Source organism: Neolamprologus multifasciatus, chromosome 20 (assembly GCF_963576455.1).
Source record: "Neolamprologus multifasciatus chromosome 20, fNeoMul1.2, whole genome shotgun sequence".
Classification (NCBI taxonomy): domain Eukaryota; kingdom Metazoa; phylum Chordata; class Actinopteri; order Cichliformes; family Cichlidae; genus Neolamprologus; species Neolamprologus multifasciatus.
In genome coordinates, this window is record NC_140458.1 from 625807 (window position 1) to 640696 (window position 14890).

Sequence of the window (14890 nt, forward strand, 5' to 3'; positions counted from 1 at the left end):
TAGGATGGCAGCGGTTACATTTTCCTCGCATCCACAGGAAGCAGCGTTCCGAGTGTCGCTTGACCTCTCTGCTCGTTTCTCAGGATACGTCTGTACGTGGACGACGTGCTGGAGACATCGACTCAGACCACAGTGAACCCAACAATGAAAACTGTCTTGTCCACGATGGGAAACACCTTCCTGGGAGGAATGCCCGAAGGCCCGAACAACCTGATTGGATGCATTACTAATGTTTTCATCAACAGGTTAGTTAAAAATGACTTTCATGAGCCGCCTTCATAGATTGACTCATCAGCCTGTGTGAAATGACTGAAACGATTAAAGCTGTTGTGTGAGTTCAGCTTGGATTGTAATGTGTTTGTTTGCCATCTGCAGGAAAACGCAGGCGGTTTTGAACCTGCTGAAAGCCACTGACAATGTAGATGTTTCTATGAAGTGTCCTGCTGCTAAACAGCCTCAGCAGATCATTGCTGCTCAACCAAAACACAGCAACAAGCGCAAGGTACACACAGCAACAAGTGAAGGTACACACAGCAACAAGTGAAGGTACACACACTGCAACAAGTGAAGGTACACACGCAGCTACAAGTGAAGGTACACACAGCAACAAGTGAAGGTACACACAGCAACAAGTGAAGGTACACACACTGCAACAAGTGAAGGTACACACACTGCAACAAGTGAAGGTACACACGCAGCTACAAGTGAAGGTACACACAGCAACAAGTGAAGGTACACGCTGTAACAAGTGAAGGTACACACTGTAACAAGTGAAGGTACACACGCAGCTACAAGTGAAGGTACACACAGCAACAAGTGAAGGTACACACAGCAACAAGTGAAGGTACACACACTGTAACAAGCGCAAGGTACACACAGCAACAAGTGAAGGTACACACAGCAACAAGTGAAGGTACACACAGCAACAAGTGAAGGTACACACGCAGCTACAAGTGAAGGTACACACAGCAACAAGTGAAGGTACACACAGCAACAAGTGAAGGTACACACACTGCAACAAGCGCAAGGTACACACAGCAACAAGTGAAGGTACACACAGCAACAAGTGAAGGTACACACAGCAACAAGTGAAGGTACACACGCAGCTACAAGTGAAGGTACACACAGCAACAAGTGAAGGTACACGCTGTAACAAGTGAAGGTACACACTGTAACAAGTGAAGGTACACACGCAGCTACAAGTGAAGGTACACACGCAGCAACAAGTGAAGGTACACGCTGTAACAAGTGAAGGTACACACAGCAACAAGTGAAGGTACACACAGCAACAAGTGAAGGTACACACAGCAACAAGTGAAGGTACACACACTGTAACAAGTGAAGGTACACACACTGCAACAAGTGAAGGTACACACAGCAACAAGTGAAGGTACACACAGCAACAAGTGAAGGTACACACACTGCAACAAGTGAAGGTACACACTGCAACAAGTGAAGGTACACACAGCAACAAGTGAAGGTACACACAGCAACAAGTGAAGGTACACACAGCAACAAGTGAAGGTACACACACTGCAACAAGTGAAGGTACACACTGCAACAAGTGAAGGTACACACAGCAACAAGTGAAGGTACACACAGCAACAAGTGAAGGTACACACACTGCAACAAGTGAAGGTACACGCTGTAACAAGTGAAGGTACACACAGCAACAAGTGAAGGTACACACAGCAACAAGTGAAGGTACACACACTGCAACAAGTGAAGGTACACACTGCAACAAGTGAAGGTACACACAGCAACAAGTGAAGGTACACACACTGCAACAAGTGAAGGTACACACACTGCAACAAGTGAAGGTACACACAGCAACAAGTGAAGGTACACACAGCAACAAGTGAAGGTACACACACAGCAACAAGTGAAGGTACACACACTGCAACAAGTGAAGGTACACACAGCAACAAGTGAAGGTACACACACAGCAACAAGTGAAGGTACACACACAGCAACAAGTGAAGGTACACACACTGCAACAAGTGAAGGTACACACAGCAACAAGTGAAGGTACACACAGCAACAAGTGAAGGTACACACACTGCAACAAGTGAAGGTACACACAGCAACAAGTGAAGGTACACACTGCAACAAGTGAAGGTACACACACAGCTACAAGTGAAGGTACACACACTGCAACAAGTGAAGGTACACACAGCAACAAGTGAAGGTACACACACTGCAACAAGTGAAGGTACACACAGCAACAAGTGAAGGTACACACAGCAACAAGTGAAGGTACACACGCAGCAACAAGTGAAGGTACACACTGCAACAAGTGAAGGTACACGCAGCAACAAGTGAAGGTACACACAGCAACAAGTGAAGGTACACACTGTAACAAGTGAAGGTACACACGCAGCAACAAGTGAAGGTACACGCAGCAACAAGTGAAGGTACACACTGTAACAAGTGAAGGTACACACTGTAACAAGTGAAGGTACACGCAGCAACAAGTGAAGGTACACGCAGCAACAAGTGAAGGTACACACTGCAACAAGTGAAGGTACACACAGCAACAAGTGAAGGTACACACAGCAACAAGTGAAGGTACACACTGTAACAAGTGAAGGTACACACAGCTACAAGTGAAGGTACACACAGCTACAAGTGAAGGTACACACACTGTAACAAGTGAAGGTACACACAGCAACAAGTGAAGGTACACACAGCAACAAGTGAAGGTACACACACTGCAACAAGTGAAGGTACACACAGAAACAAGTGAAGGTACACACACTGCAACAAGTGAAGGTACACACAGCAACAAGTGAAGGTACACACAGCTACAAGTGAAGGTACACACACTGTAACAAGTGAAGGTACACACAGCAACAAGTGAAGGTACACACTGCAACAAGTGAAGGTACACACTGCAACAAGTGAAGGTACACACGCAGCTACAAGTGAAGGTACACACTGTAACAAGTGAAGGTACACACACTGCAACAAGTGAAGGTACACACAGCAACAAGTGAAGGTACACACAGCAACAAGTGAAGGTACACACAGCTACAAGTGAAGGTACACACAGCAACAAGTGAAGGTACACACAGCTACAAGTGAAGGTACACACAGCAACAAGTGAAGGTACACACAGCTACAAGTGAAGGTACACACAGCAACAAGTGAAGGTACACACAGCAACAAGTGAAGGTACACGCAGCAACAAGTGAAGGTACACACAGCTACAAGTGAAGGTACACACAGCACCAACAATAAGACGTGACTGTGATAAATTCAAGGTTTTCTCTCTTAGGGGAAGCTGAAGAAGCCGTCAGGATCTCGCAGTCGTAATACTAGGGACTCGTGTCAGGGTGAGCTGTCACACCATGAGAGGGGAGCGACGCACTTCAGTGGCTCCACCCACAGCTTCGAGAGATACGACATCCTGCCCAGTTCGTTCAGCTCCACGTGAGTGTGAAAGAAACTTTAATCCAGTCCCTTTCTTTCTAAGCTTCTTGCATGCCATCATCTGGATGACTGAGAACCTACACAGGCACAAGCTGCTAAACAGACTCCGCCCCCTCGTATTCAAGGACCAAACTACAGCTCAGATGCTCGTGTTTCTCTGTCTGCAGGCCTCACATCTCCATGCTGTTGAGGATCAACTCATCTGACGGGCTGGTGCTGAGCGCCACCAGCAGGCAGCGAGGAGGAGGCGCGATGACGCTCAGAGTCTCAAACGGCCACCTGCTGCTTCAGTTTGGGAAGAAGTTTAACCTACGCAGCTACAGGAAGTACAACGACGACCAGTGGCACACGGTGAGCACGCACAAAAACATAAACACATGCACACGAACGCACATACTTGTTTTCATAACTTAGTGAGGACATCTCATTGACATAATGCTGTCTCTAGCTGCTTACCCATCAAAAATGAATGCCTAACCCTCAGCCTAACCCTAACCATAACCTAATTGTAACCCTGACACTAAAACCACGTTTTGGTTAGCGTGTTAGCGTTGAGCTAACGTTTTCTGCTACCAGCTGTGTTTGTGTCTCAGACCCACCTGAGTTTACCTGAATCATGTAACCTGATCGCTCCGTGTCCCTGCAGGTGTTCATAAAGCTTGAAGGGCAGAAGATGAGTCTGATTGTGGACGGTATCAGTGTTCAGTCCAACAGGATATCTGGACGAGACCGGACTCTTCTCACCGCACCTTTATACGCAGGAGGAGTCCCTGCTTCTGTGGCGGTGAGCGTTTCTCCTGCTGGTTCCACGCTCAGGCTGACACCTCTGTGCAGTGAAGGTCGCGCCTTTCTGCTCTTCTTCACGCTCGGTACTGAAGCTCTGTGCTCTTTCTTAACCTCAGGGTCCAGGTTCTTCCGGGTTTGTGGGGTGCATCCGGGATCTGATGCTGAACGGAGCCCCTGCAGGAGACCCCGCTCAAAGCCAGGGGACAGTGCCCTGCTTCGCGACCCCTCTGCAGCCCGGAGCCTACTTTTCTGGACGGGGAGGACACATCATGATCGGTACGTACCGTTAGTTTCTGTGCACGTGTCGGCCACATTGGGGCGTCATGTCTGAGCGGCGCCTCTGTCCCTCCCTGCAGATGAGTCCTTGGCTCTGAGTCGGGATCTGGAGATCCAGCTCGAAGTTCGACCCATCGTGGACTCTGGGCTGCTGTTGCATGCTGGGACATCGTCTGACCACCACCTGAGCTTAATTCTCATCCAAGGAAAGGTGAGACTCGGGCAGCGTTTCTCCTGAACGTGCTCTACTTGCTGTTTTTCAGGTTTTAAATTTGTGATGTCAAATACTTTTATTTCTGATGTTTTTATATCATAACTTAAATAAATGACTCAGTTTCCTCTGAAAAGACGACATAATGGAGTCAGCGTGTAACAGCCAGACCTCTAAATAAGACCTGAACATCAGCTTAGAGCTGCAGGTATCCTCAGTTTGCAGTGCCCCACTGTTCCCCACTCCCACTCAAATCAGTTCAGTTTTATTTACACAGCGCCAAATCACAACCACAGTCGCCTCAAGGCGCTTTATATTGTACAGTAGATCGTACAATAATAGATACAGAGAAAAACCCAACAATCATATGACCCCCTATGAGCAGCACTTTGGCGACAGTGGGAAGGAAAAACTCCCTTTTAACAGGAAGAAACCTCCAGCAGAACCAGGCTCAGGGAGGGGCGGGGCCATCTGCTGTGATTGGTTGGGGTGAGAGAAGGAAGACAGGATAAAGACATGCTGTGGAAGAGAGACAGAGATTAATAACAGATACGATTCAATACAGAGAGGTCTGTTAATACATAGTGAGTGAGAAAGGTGACTGGAAAGGAAAAACTCAATGCATCATGGGAATCCCCCGGCAGCCTACATCTATTGCAGAGTAACTAAGGGAGGATTCAGGGTCACCTGGTCCAGCCCTAACTATATGCTTTAGCAAAAAGGAAAGTTTGAAGCCTAATCTTGAAAGTAGAGATAGTGTCTGTCTCCTGAATCCAAACTGGAAGCTGGTTCCACAGAAGAGGGGCCTGAAAACTGAAGGCTCTGCCTCCCATTCTACTTTTAAATACTCTAGGAACAACAAGTAGGCCTGCAGAGCGAGAGCGAAGTGCTCTAATAGGGTGATATGGTACTACAAGGTCATTAAGATAAGACGGGGCCTGATTATTTAAGACGTTGCAGGGCTCTAGAGCGCGAAAAATTTGGTCGCAAATGCAACCAAATTTTTCAGTGGTGCGACCAACTGTTCGGGTAACAAAAAAAAAACAATCTCTGCAACCTTCCTGTGGTCAACAACAGACACACATTATGTCCCTATCGTGTACTAAACCAATCAGAGATAGTCAGGGGCGGGACCTCTCTGATTGGCTGTGGTCCAGTTGAAAGTGCAGGTGGAAGAGGGTTAGGGTGAGTAGCTTGAATAAAGCGATATCGATTCATTAAATCCTGAATTGACTTTTAAAGATAAATGTGTTTTGCCAGAAACGCCAGATTCTCAGATTAAAGCTCACAAAACTATTTCAACAACCACCAAACAGCAAATGAGAGCAGGTAACGGACTCCACACAAAGACGTAAACACAGAGCAGACCCGACGCGTCAGAATCAGCTTTCAGCCCCGACGGCCTGTAGACGGACACGCTGTCAGAGCTCAGCGATTCTGATGCGTCGGCTCCGCTCTGTGTTTACGTCTTTTTTGCGCTGATTCTGAGCTGCAGGTTTTGTCTCTCCAACCAAAATTCACCGAGCCAGCAGCAAAAGAAGCAGCAGTGTATCCAGAAACACATTATATGATAAATGCCCAAGTGTCCCCTCTGCCCGCTGCCTTTCAGCAGCAAACAGGTCGTCAGAGGAGCCGAGGTCATGATTAATTTTAACATCGTCTACAATATTGAAAAAAGCACTTTAAGCACAAGATTGTTAGTTAATAATTTAGAAATGAATATTGTCTGTATGGACTGTGTGCACATGTAAAACTGCGGTGTTAATCGATGCGGTACAGCCCTGCCTTGTATGTGAGGAGCAGGATTTTGAATTCTGGATTTAACAGGAAGCCAAAACAGGAGAAATCTGCTCTCTCTTTCTAGTCCCTGTCAGGACTCTTGCTGCAGCATTTTGGATTAGCTGAAGGCTTTTCAGGGAGTTTTTAGGACTTCCTGATAATAATGAATTACTCGGTCATATCTTCATCGGAAAATAGTCACCAATAACTCATCAATAATAATTTCACAGGACGATATTATCACAATACTTGGCTCACTTTTACAATTAAAACACAAATTAAAGCAAAAATAAATAATCATCAGGACATAAGATGTTTAATGTTTGTCATATTTGCTACATGCTGCATTTTTAGCGATTTTATATGTTAAACATCTATTGTGGAATTTGTGTAGGCTTTCTGTGGGGGGGGGTCATGCATCAGAAATGACACACGTGACTTTACTGGGTTAGAAATGGGGCTGGTGGTTGTGGCGTGCGGTCCTTCCTCCTGCTTGGACCGCTGAGGCCTCCTCTGAGCGAATCTCTAACCTTGAGCTCATCAGTACTGCGTGTGTGTGTCAGGTGACCATTTCGGTGAACGGCGGGAAAGGAGAGACCTCTGCATCGTTCATTCCCGAAGAGCCGCTGTGCGACGGCCGCTGGCACTCCATCTCAGGTGAGTTTCGTCCTCAGACGCGTGCTCCGTGCACCGCCCTGTCGTTGTACCGCTCTAACGCTGAAATGTCTCTGCAGTGGTGAAGAAGAACAACGTCCTGCAGCTGCACGTGGACGGAGCCAGCGAGCGCGCCGTCGGTCCCAAAAAGGGCCGCTCCACGGGGCCCAAGGAGGCGGTCTACCTCGGAGGCGTGCCAGGTGAGTGCACGGCGTTCACAGACCACCTCAGTGCTGCAGACTCTCCACCACCTTCAATGCAGCCGTTTCCTGTTCCCACATTCCTGACATCCTCGCCACTTTGTCCGTGTGACCAGTTTCTTTGATCATTTATCAGATTTTAATCAGACCTCATCAAATCTGTCGCCTCCCGTCTGAGTTTAAGGATTGATTGGTCACACCATCACTGCATAACAGGGATACAGTCGCACACGTGGTCAGTGCAGCGCCTCATTAACGCGTCACTCCTCTCTCTGTCCACCAGGTGGCGTCACTGTACCCGGTCTACCCGCTGGGCTGGCGTCCTTCCACGGCTGCGTCCGCCGGGCGAGCATCAACAACAGAGCGGCGCCGCTGTCAAAGCCGCTCGCTGTGCACGGCGCCGTGGGAACGCGCGGCTGCCCACATGTTTAACCCCACCCCCTCATATCTTACCTTCACACTCCCTGAGTACACATCAGCACCGGTGGTGGGCGTCACATTACTAAGCTAATTTAAAATATCGGAGTATTTATTTTTAAAGAAATGTGTATTTTATATTTTTCCCCGTTTGGTGCTGCAGAGACGGAACGATGATGTCATCGAGCGACACGCTTCTTCTAAATCATCCAGCAAACCGTCGCGTAATCGTGCGTCTGCTGCAGACACCGACTCTAAACGCTGATTAGTGAGCACAGAATGTACGTGGAAGATGGACGCCGCTGCTTCCTCTGCGACTCGGAGGCGTCGGCAATCTCAACGGTGATCCTTTGATTCAGTCGAACCTGAGACCAAAAACCAATCACTGCACTCAGATCAGCTCAGCAGAGGCTCGTAGACGTCTGTCCAATCAGAGTCTCCGCCTGCTCAGTCCATCTTTGATATACAGTCTGTGAACACGAGCAACATCCTCAGGTAGACAAAAACCAAAGCCTGCAAATCTGGGGAATGTCTGATTTCGTGACCTTTGACCTCACATAGTAAAACTTGAATATTCAGGTTTGACATGTGAACGTTACGTCCTCGCCGGTCTGCAGGCGCCGTTTTTATTCCATCTGAAACACGAAGCCTAACTTCTTTGATCCCCGTCCCTGTCACATGTTTAAATAAAGTTTTTCCATACCAACAGTCTTTGTGTTTTACATTCATAAAAAGAAGCTCATGTTTCAGTCATTACGTTTTTATTAGAAAGAGCTGAATACACCCGAAGCCCCGCCCTCTTCAGAGGAAAAAAAAAAAAAAGGTCATGGAGGGGTCAAACCTTTGATAAAAGTGAAAAAAAATGAAACAGATGATGTCACAGAGACTAATCCAGACTCATGTCCTCCTCGTCCTTCTTCTCCTTCGACTCTTCTCTGCTGCCCTGCATGGCTCGAGCGAACGCCTCCACATCTGCTGACACACAGATCAATAACCAAGAATCCAAGACCTGGACACAGTAACTCAGTGTTGCTGTGGGACAAATGTCACAGATTAAACTGTAATAATACGTCGCAGACTGATCCCAGATCAGACGGTTCTGCGTCTCAGGCTTTTCATTCTCCTGAGTGTGTGTGTGCGCCTGTTTAGGCAGCTCTGTGAGGACCAGAAGATGAAATGCTACGATACATTGTAGAAGCTCAAAATGTGGTTTTAATGTCAGGGTTACAGTTATGGTAGGGATTACTGTTCCCTCTAAGCTGAGCACGTGAGCAATCGCGCATTGCTGACACGTCTCCGCGCACAGAAAATCAGCGAATTAAAATAAAAACATGTATTTACTTTAATTCTAATTCAGGCCGGATGCTTTTCTGTGTGGGGAGACCATGTCAGCGGTGCACGATTGCTCACGCGCTCAGCTTGGAGGGAACATTGGTACGGATTCATCTTTGATGGTTAGGAGCAGCTAAGGAAAGCATTAAACCAATGACATGTCCTCACTAAGATAGCAAAACGAGAATGTGTGTGTGAGGTAAAAGGCTGTACTTGATCATAAATGGACTGATGTCCTCCAGAGAGCAGCTGGTTAATGCTAACTGGCCTGCAGGGGGCGCTCATGTCAGGACACTGTGACAGCGCCACATGCAGACGCCCTGTGTGTGAGGATAAACGCAGCACAAACAGGAAGCTCAGCGTGCGTTTGGTTCACTCACCTCCACGGTTGGCTGCGTCCACGGCATCGGGTGGCAGTCCAAACTGACTCATGAGGGGGCCGAGCTGTCCGGAGGCCAACGCACTGCTGAACATGCTCATGGACTGGAGGGGAGGAGAGAAGAAAAGCGAACGATGAGCGCGGCGCTCAACGCGTTTACATCATCGCCGAGCGTCGCCAACGTTACGTTGTACCTGCTGGAACTGAGGAGAGTTCAGGGTGTTCTGGATCTCCTCAGCGCTCTGCGGCAGACTCTCCCCACTGGGGAGAAAGGGGAGGAGCCTCTGCTGGACCTCGGCGTTGCTCAGAATGGGAGCCATCATCTCTGGGGTGCACACGCTCGCCAGGTCCACTGCAGAAGGAGATCAGAGCCGTGAGTGTCTGCGCTCGCTTTCAGAGGCACACGTGACCTCAGTCATGTGACGCACCTGCTGAGCCCTGAGCCCCTGCTGCTGGCACATTCATGGTGGCCAGGATGCTCTGAAGATCGCTGAGCTGGATGGGCTGGTGAGGGGCGGGGCTTCCAGTGGAGGCCGGGGCCACGGGAGTCTGAGCTGGGGCTGTAGAGGATAGAAGGTGGGAGGAGTCAGGGGGTTTCCAGGTGACATCAGAAAAAATTAATAGAGTTGCTGTGATTTACTGTAAACAAAGACGAGAACATTTAGGACCAATCAGGTTCCTCCCTGATGTCATCGTCAGGGAGGAACCTGATTGGTCCTAAATGTTCTCGCAGAAAACTACAATCAAACCCATAATTATTCATACCGGGGGCAAATTTTGAGTTACTTTGATTCAAACAGCAATAATTTTGACTGACAACAACACAGGTGTCTCCCAAAAAATCATTGTGGAAAAAAACATTTCTCAGCTTTTATTTACATTTGAAGAAAAAGTGTCCAGAATTATTCATACCTTCAATCTGTCACAGCCTCTGGGAAAATCCAAAGTTGGACACCAGTGGACATTTCAGCACAACAATAGTGCTGAATAAACGGTTAGCAGACAACAACATTTTGCAGAGTCCTGACTTGAATCCAACTGAGAATCAGTGGAGGGAGCTAAAGATCAGGGTGATGGCAACAGGACCGTCCAAACTGGAGGATTTGTTGCTCATTGCAAAAGATGAGTGTGCAAAAACACCTGTGGAGACGTGCAGAAAGCTGCTCTGCAATTACAGCGTTTGATTGCTGTAACAGCCAAATAAGACTTTTCTATTGATAATTGAGAAGAGTATAAATAATTCTGGACACGACACCTTTTGTTCAAATGTAAATAAAAGCTGAGAATTTTTCCCCACAATGACGCTTCTTGTACATCCTCTTATCTTTTGACACCTGTGGTTGAATAAAAGTCACTAAGTCAAAATTTGCCACCGGCAGGAATAATTATGGGCTTCACTGTATATTTGAAATCTTCCACTTGCAACACCACCAGCTTTTATTTTGAAAGTCATCCCACTGCTAACAAGGAACTTGGGCACTTCCTGTTGTGCCTTTTTCTACTGTCTGACCAGCTTCCTGTTCTCGTCATTAAGCCCCCCCCTCCTCAGTGCTGCCGGTCTCAGTTCAGTTATAGAGGGTCGCTCCAATCAGAAGCTACAGGAGGAGGGTGGAGGTCTGACCTACAGGTGAGCAGCCTCTATCCCGTTTTGTTTTTCTCCGCCTCAAGCCCCGCCATCATCCCATAACCCTCTGTCACGAACTGCTTCCCGTTTCCTTTGAAACTCGGCATGTAGCCTTCATCTCTTTCCGTACCTGGTGTGGAGGGCGTGGCAGCGGTGGAGGAGGGAGCCGAGGTGACGGGAACAGCGGCAGGAGCAGCGGGCGCCTGGGAGGAGCTCATTCTGGGAGCTCCGCCTGGAGAAGGAGTCACTGCAGCTGATTGGCTTCGAGAACTGAGGAAGAGCAGCACAGGTGAACAAAGAGGAAGACTGCAGGTGTGTGTGTGTGTGTGTGTGTGTCTGTCTCACCTGGATGAGGAGCTGCTGGTCACAGGTCCTCCGCCCCCCAGCAGGTTGGCGAGTCCCGGTCCAGCTAGAGCTCCCAGGCCTGCTTAGACAAAGACATCAGATCAAAAAGCTGGAATAGCCCCGCCCCCAGCTACACGTCACACCTGAGACGGCTTCACCAGTATGCTTCTGAGAGCAGTACACCTACGTCATCACTGGAAACTCTTTTTCATACAGCGCAACCTTCCACAGACGTGCAGCCCTGACAAACCTAACTACATATTGAGGCGCCGCATGTGGAAGGCTGCGGCGGAGGGTTGAGTGGGATTTCCTGTTATGGCCAAAATTAGGATGAAATTTTTCTGCAGAACTTTAAACCAAACTCGACCTTTAGAGGCAGAGAATAACTTCCAGGGACTGCAGCAGGTGTTCATGAACTACGTGCAGGTGTGTAGGTCAGAGCGCTCACCGAGACCTCCGAGCCCCGTGGGTCCCATCAGCTGCATCAGCTGGTTGTGGCTCATGTTTCCCAGCAGGTTCTGCAGGCCGCCCTCTCCGCCCAGCGCTGACAACTCGTGGCCACCGCCGCCGCTGCCGGATGCTCCGGGGATGGGAGGGTTGTTCAGGTACTCGTTGACCTTCCTGCAGTACTCGTCATCTTTGTCAGTCTTTGGCTCCTGATGGCATCAGAGCAGAGTTATTGCTACTTACAGGTACTCGTGGCTCGCTGTAATCATGCAAGTGTGTGTTTTTAATGGTGCAATGCTGTGAGGTGTGTGTGTGTGTGTGTGTGTGTGTGTGTGTGTGTGTGTGTCAGCCTTTAGTAAGCACGCTCTTTTAATATCAGATGCAGCCTGATGAGGGCGCTCTAACACTGACATCTGCTATCACATGAACTAAGACGTTCCCCTCTGGGATGAAGACGAGCTCACCTGCATCCAGAAGAAGAGCCGCTTGGACCCAGCCTTGAATTTCAGGACGTAGACACGTCCGGTGGTGCACTGTGTCACCCTTTTAAACTCACAGTCGTCAGGGAAGATGATCAGGTCCTGTAAGAGGAAACAAACAGGAGGAGACATTTAAAGGAGAGACATGGGGCTGCTCTCACACATCATCAAATACCAACCAATCAGAGAGAGGGAACCAGAGGCAGCAGCTCTGAGTGAAGGCGCTGAAATAATGAGAATCATGCGACTGATCGGATTTGAAATCATTTCTTTCAGGACTTTGAGCTCTGCTCAGTGAGATCAATCTGTGGGTGTGGAAGGATGAGTATGTTCCACTCAAGAACACCTCAGTGCTTTAACCTCCTAGGACCTGCGTCCACATATGTGGACGTCACATTTTGGGTTATTTAGACCAAAATACTCAATTTTGCTCTACAAGGGCCTGATATCCACTTATGAGGACGTTATGCTGCTACTGTTCTATCAACATTTTAAATGAATATCCTCATATGTGGCTCTTTTTTTTCTTAGACACAAAAATTAGGTTAAAAAAAATATCTGGTAATTCTTTGTTTTTACATTCATCAGGTCCCAATCAGCCCAAATATCAAAGAGAAATTAAAAATGCTGCCGTGGAAAAGTTCGGGTCTTAGGAGGTTAAACCAGCTCATGTGGGTAGAGGCCAGGAAGTGGTGAAGTTTCAGTGCTGACTCCGTCAGCTTTACCTGACCTCACGGAGGAATTTCTGCTTTATGGAAGCGGTGCACAGAGAAATGAGGAAATGAAGCGCCGATGTGCGCTGGCCTCTCTGCGCTGGCCTCTCTGCGCTCCACCCTGTAAACATCAGGAACCACAGACACTCGACTGGTTCAGGGTGACTCACATCATCTACGTTCCCCGTGGTCCGGTCCTTCCAGCAGAAGTGGATCAGAGAGTCATCGGACTGCTGGATGTAGACCAGCCCTTTCCGTTTGTCCGGGGTCACCGTGTTGCCCTTCAGGTTCATTTTACCTGCTCGAAACTCCACCAGGTACTTGCTGGAGCTTGCTCGGGAGCCGCTGACCATGCTGGGGAAGAGAGCGCCTGAAGACATCTTTGAAAGTTTTTGTTCACAAAGCCTGATGGGAAAGAAAGGAAGGAGCAGAGGGTCAAAGAACAGGCTGCAGTGAGATCACTCAGAGATCTTACGTCAGCACGTTAAAGCGTTTGACGTTTGTGTGTCACTAAATAAAGTCTCCGATGTCTTTAAACATGATAATAACCAACAAACTCAATAAAACTCAAGTTTAACTTGAACTGTTATCTTTAATTATTACCCTTCACTCTTACATTTCCACATTAGTTCTCATCTCATCACGTATCGATACCTTTGATTAAACAAATCAAAAGTATCCGTTCACGTCTAAAACGTAGGCGCTCTGCTTTGTCCTGTGTTACTGTTTTATGATCATATATTCTGTTGGTAAATCCTCGTGTCTGCGCGTATAGCGGCTGAGGAGCACTATGCTGATGTTTAATGAGGACTGTAATTATTTTTTTGTTATATTTGTGTCTTAAAATCACTTTTCAGAAAAGCTAAAAGTTAGCCTGCTAGCTGCCGTTAGCTGTGGCGTGCTAACGTTAGCACATGACGAGGCTAAACAGAACACCACAGTAATATTCACTGCCTTCGCTTAACTACGGTCAGTCAGACTTTAGAAACAAGAGCCAGCTGTGCATCTGATGGCTTTCCTGCAACTTTTCGGTGAAATGTGAATTTTGTTGAGCTCTCCAGAACAAATACCTGAAGTTGTGCCCGCAGAATAAGTTTTTCTACTTCTTCGCGTCGCTCAACGCCAACGTCAAAGATGATCTACGGAGGGACTAGACTTCCGGTTAAACCCACTGTACAGAAACAGAATGCAGACCAGCCGGCGGACAGTGGAGGGCGCTCCCATACTGTTAAAATAATGACAGTATAAGAATAATGCTGCAAAACAAAAAATGTTATTTTAGTTTTCATAAATCCAGCACAACATCTGAAACACGACTCCAAATAGGTTTGATCACATTTACGCTGATTTTGACCATAAACACAGACATCCTGTTCTGATTGGTTAGTTAAGGTTTTGCAGCAGGAGGTCCTCCAATCAGTGAGTCCTGTTTTCAAACGGTAACTCCAGCAGACCACCATATTTCTGTCATTTTCTTAAGGATGTGAAATTGTACATACAATCAATATCAGGAGGCAGCACGGTGGTTAGCACTGTTGTCGCAGAGCAAGAAGGCCCCGAGTTCAATTCCGCCGGGGTCTTTCTGTGTGGAGTTTGTATGTTCTATCCCTGTTTTTGCGTGGGTACTGCGGCTTCCTCCCACCGTCCAAAGACTTGCAGTTTGTGGGGATAGGTTAATTGATTAATCAAAATTGCCCATAGGTGTGAATGTGAGAGTGTGTCTCTGTTATCCCTGCTACAGACAGGCGACCTGTCCAGGGTGCGGCCCGCCTCTCGCCCTATGGCAGCTGGCTCCCGCGACCCTGAAAAGGATAAT

The 14890-nt window shown here is 47.9% G+C and overlaps 2 protein-coding genes across 3 annotated transcripts in view; one reads left to right on the plus strand and one right to left on the minus strand.

Annotated features, from left to right (window-relative positions):
• lama5 (laminin, alpha 5) overlaps nucleotides 1–8627 on the plus strand; it is a 71599-nt gene extending 62972 nt beyond the window's left edge. For both annotated transcript variants that reach the window (XM_085147393.1, XM_085147395.1), the window contains exons 70-79: nucleotides 84–245; nucleotides 376–502; nucleotides 3278–3432; nucleotides 3600–3783; nucleotides 4079–4216; nucleotides 4335–4494; nucleotides 4575–4705; nucleotides 7048–7141; nucleotides 7219–7338; nucleotides 7622–8627. In XM_085147393.1, the coding sequence (XP_085003519.1) occupies nucleotides 84–245; nucleotides 376–502; nucleotides 3278–3432; nucleotides 3600–3783; nucleotides 4079–4216; nucleotides 4335–4494; nucleotides 4575–4705; nucleotides 7048–7141; nucleotides 7219–7338; nucleotides 7622–7770 (1420 nt within the window). In that variant the 3' untranslated portion in view covers nucleotides 7771–8627. The remainder of the gene's footprint in view (nucleotides 1–83; nucleotides 246–375; nucleotides 503–3277; nucleotides 3433–3599; nucleotides 3784–4078; nucleotides 4217–4334; nucleotides 4495–4574; nucleotides 4706–7047; nucleotides 7142–7218; nucleotides 7339–7621) is intronic.
• Nucleotides 8500–14278, minus strand: adrm1 (ADRM1 26S proteasome ubiquitin receptor). Its single transcript, XM_085147404.1, has 10 exons — nucleotides 14145–14278; nucleotides 13245–13479; nucleotides 12347–12463; nucleotides 11884–12091; nucleotides 11436–11514; nucleotides 11221–11360; nucleotides 9895–10026; nucleotides 9661–9818; nucleotides 9468–9570; nucleotides 8500–8727 (listed from the first exon to the last, which is right to left on the minus strand). The coding sequence occupies exons 2-10, from the start codon at nucleotides 13452–13454 to the stop codon at nucleotides 8642–8644; spliced, it is 1233 nt and encodes a 410-aa protein (XP_085003530.1). The 5' UTR covers nucleotides 13455–13479; nucleotides 14145–14278; the 3' UTR covers nucleotides 8500–8641.
• Nucleotides 14279–14890: the final 612 nt, after the last annotated feature.

What these genes read in the sequence shown, in the direction of transcription:
- adrm1 (XM_085147404.1), bottom strand. Translation starts at nt 13,454, where the DNA reads ATGTCTTCAGGCGCTCTCTTCCCCAGCATGGTCAGCGGCTCCCGAGCA. An exon ending in GGCTCTTCTTCTGGATGCAG is followed by an intron (nt 12,092 to 12,346) that starts GTGAGCTCGTCT and finishes TGATGCCATCAG; the next exon opens with GAGCCAAAGACTGACAAAGA. An exon ending in ACTCTCCTCAGTTCCAGCAG is followed by an intron (nt 9,571 to 9,660) that starts GTACAACGTAAC and finishes CCTCCCCTCCAG; the next exon opens with TCCATGAGCATGTTCAGCAG.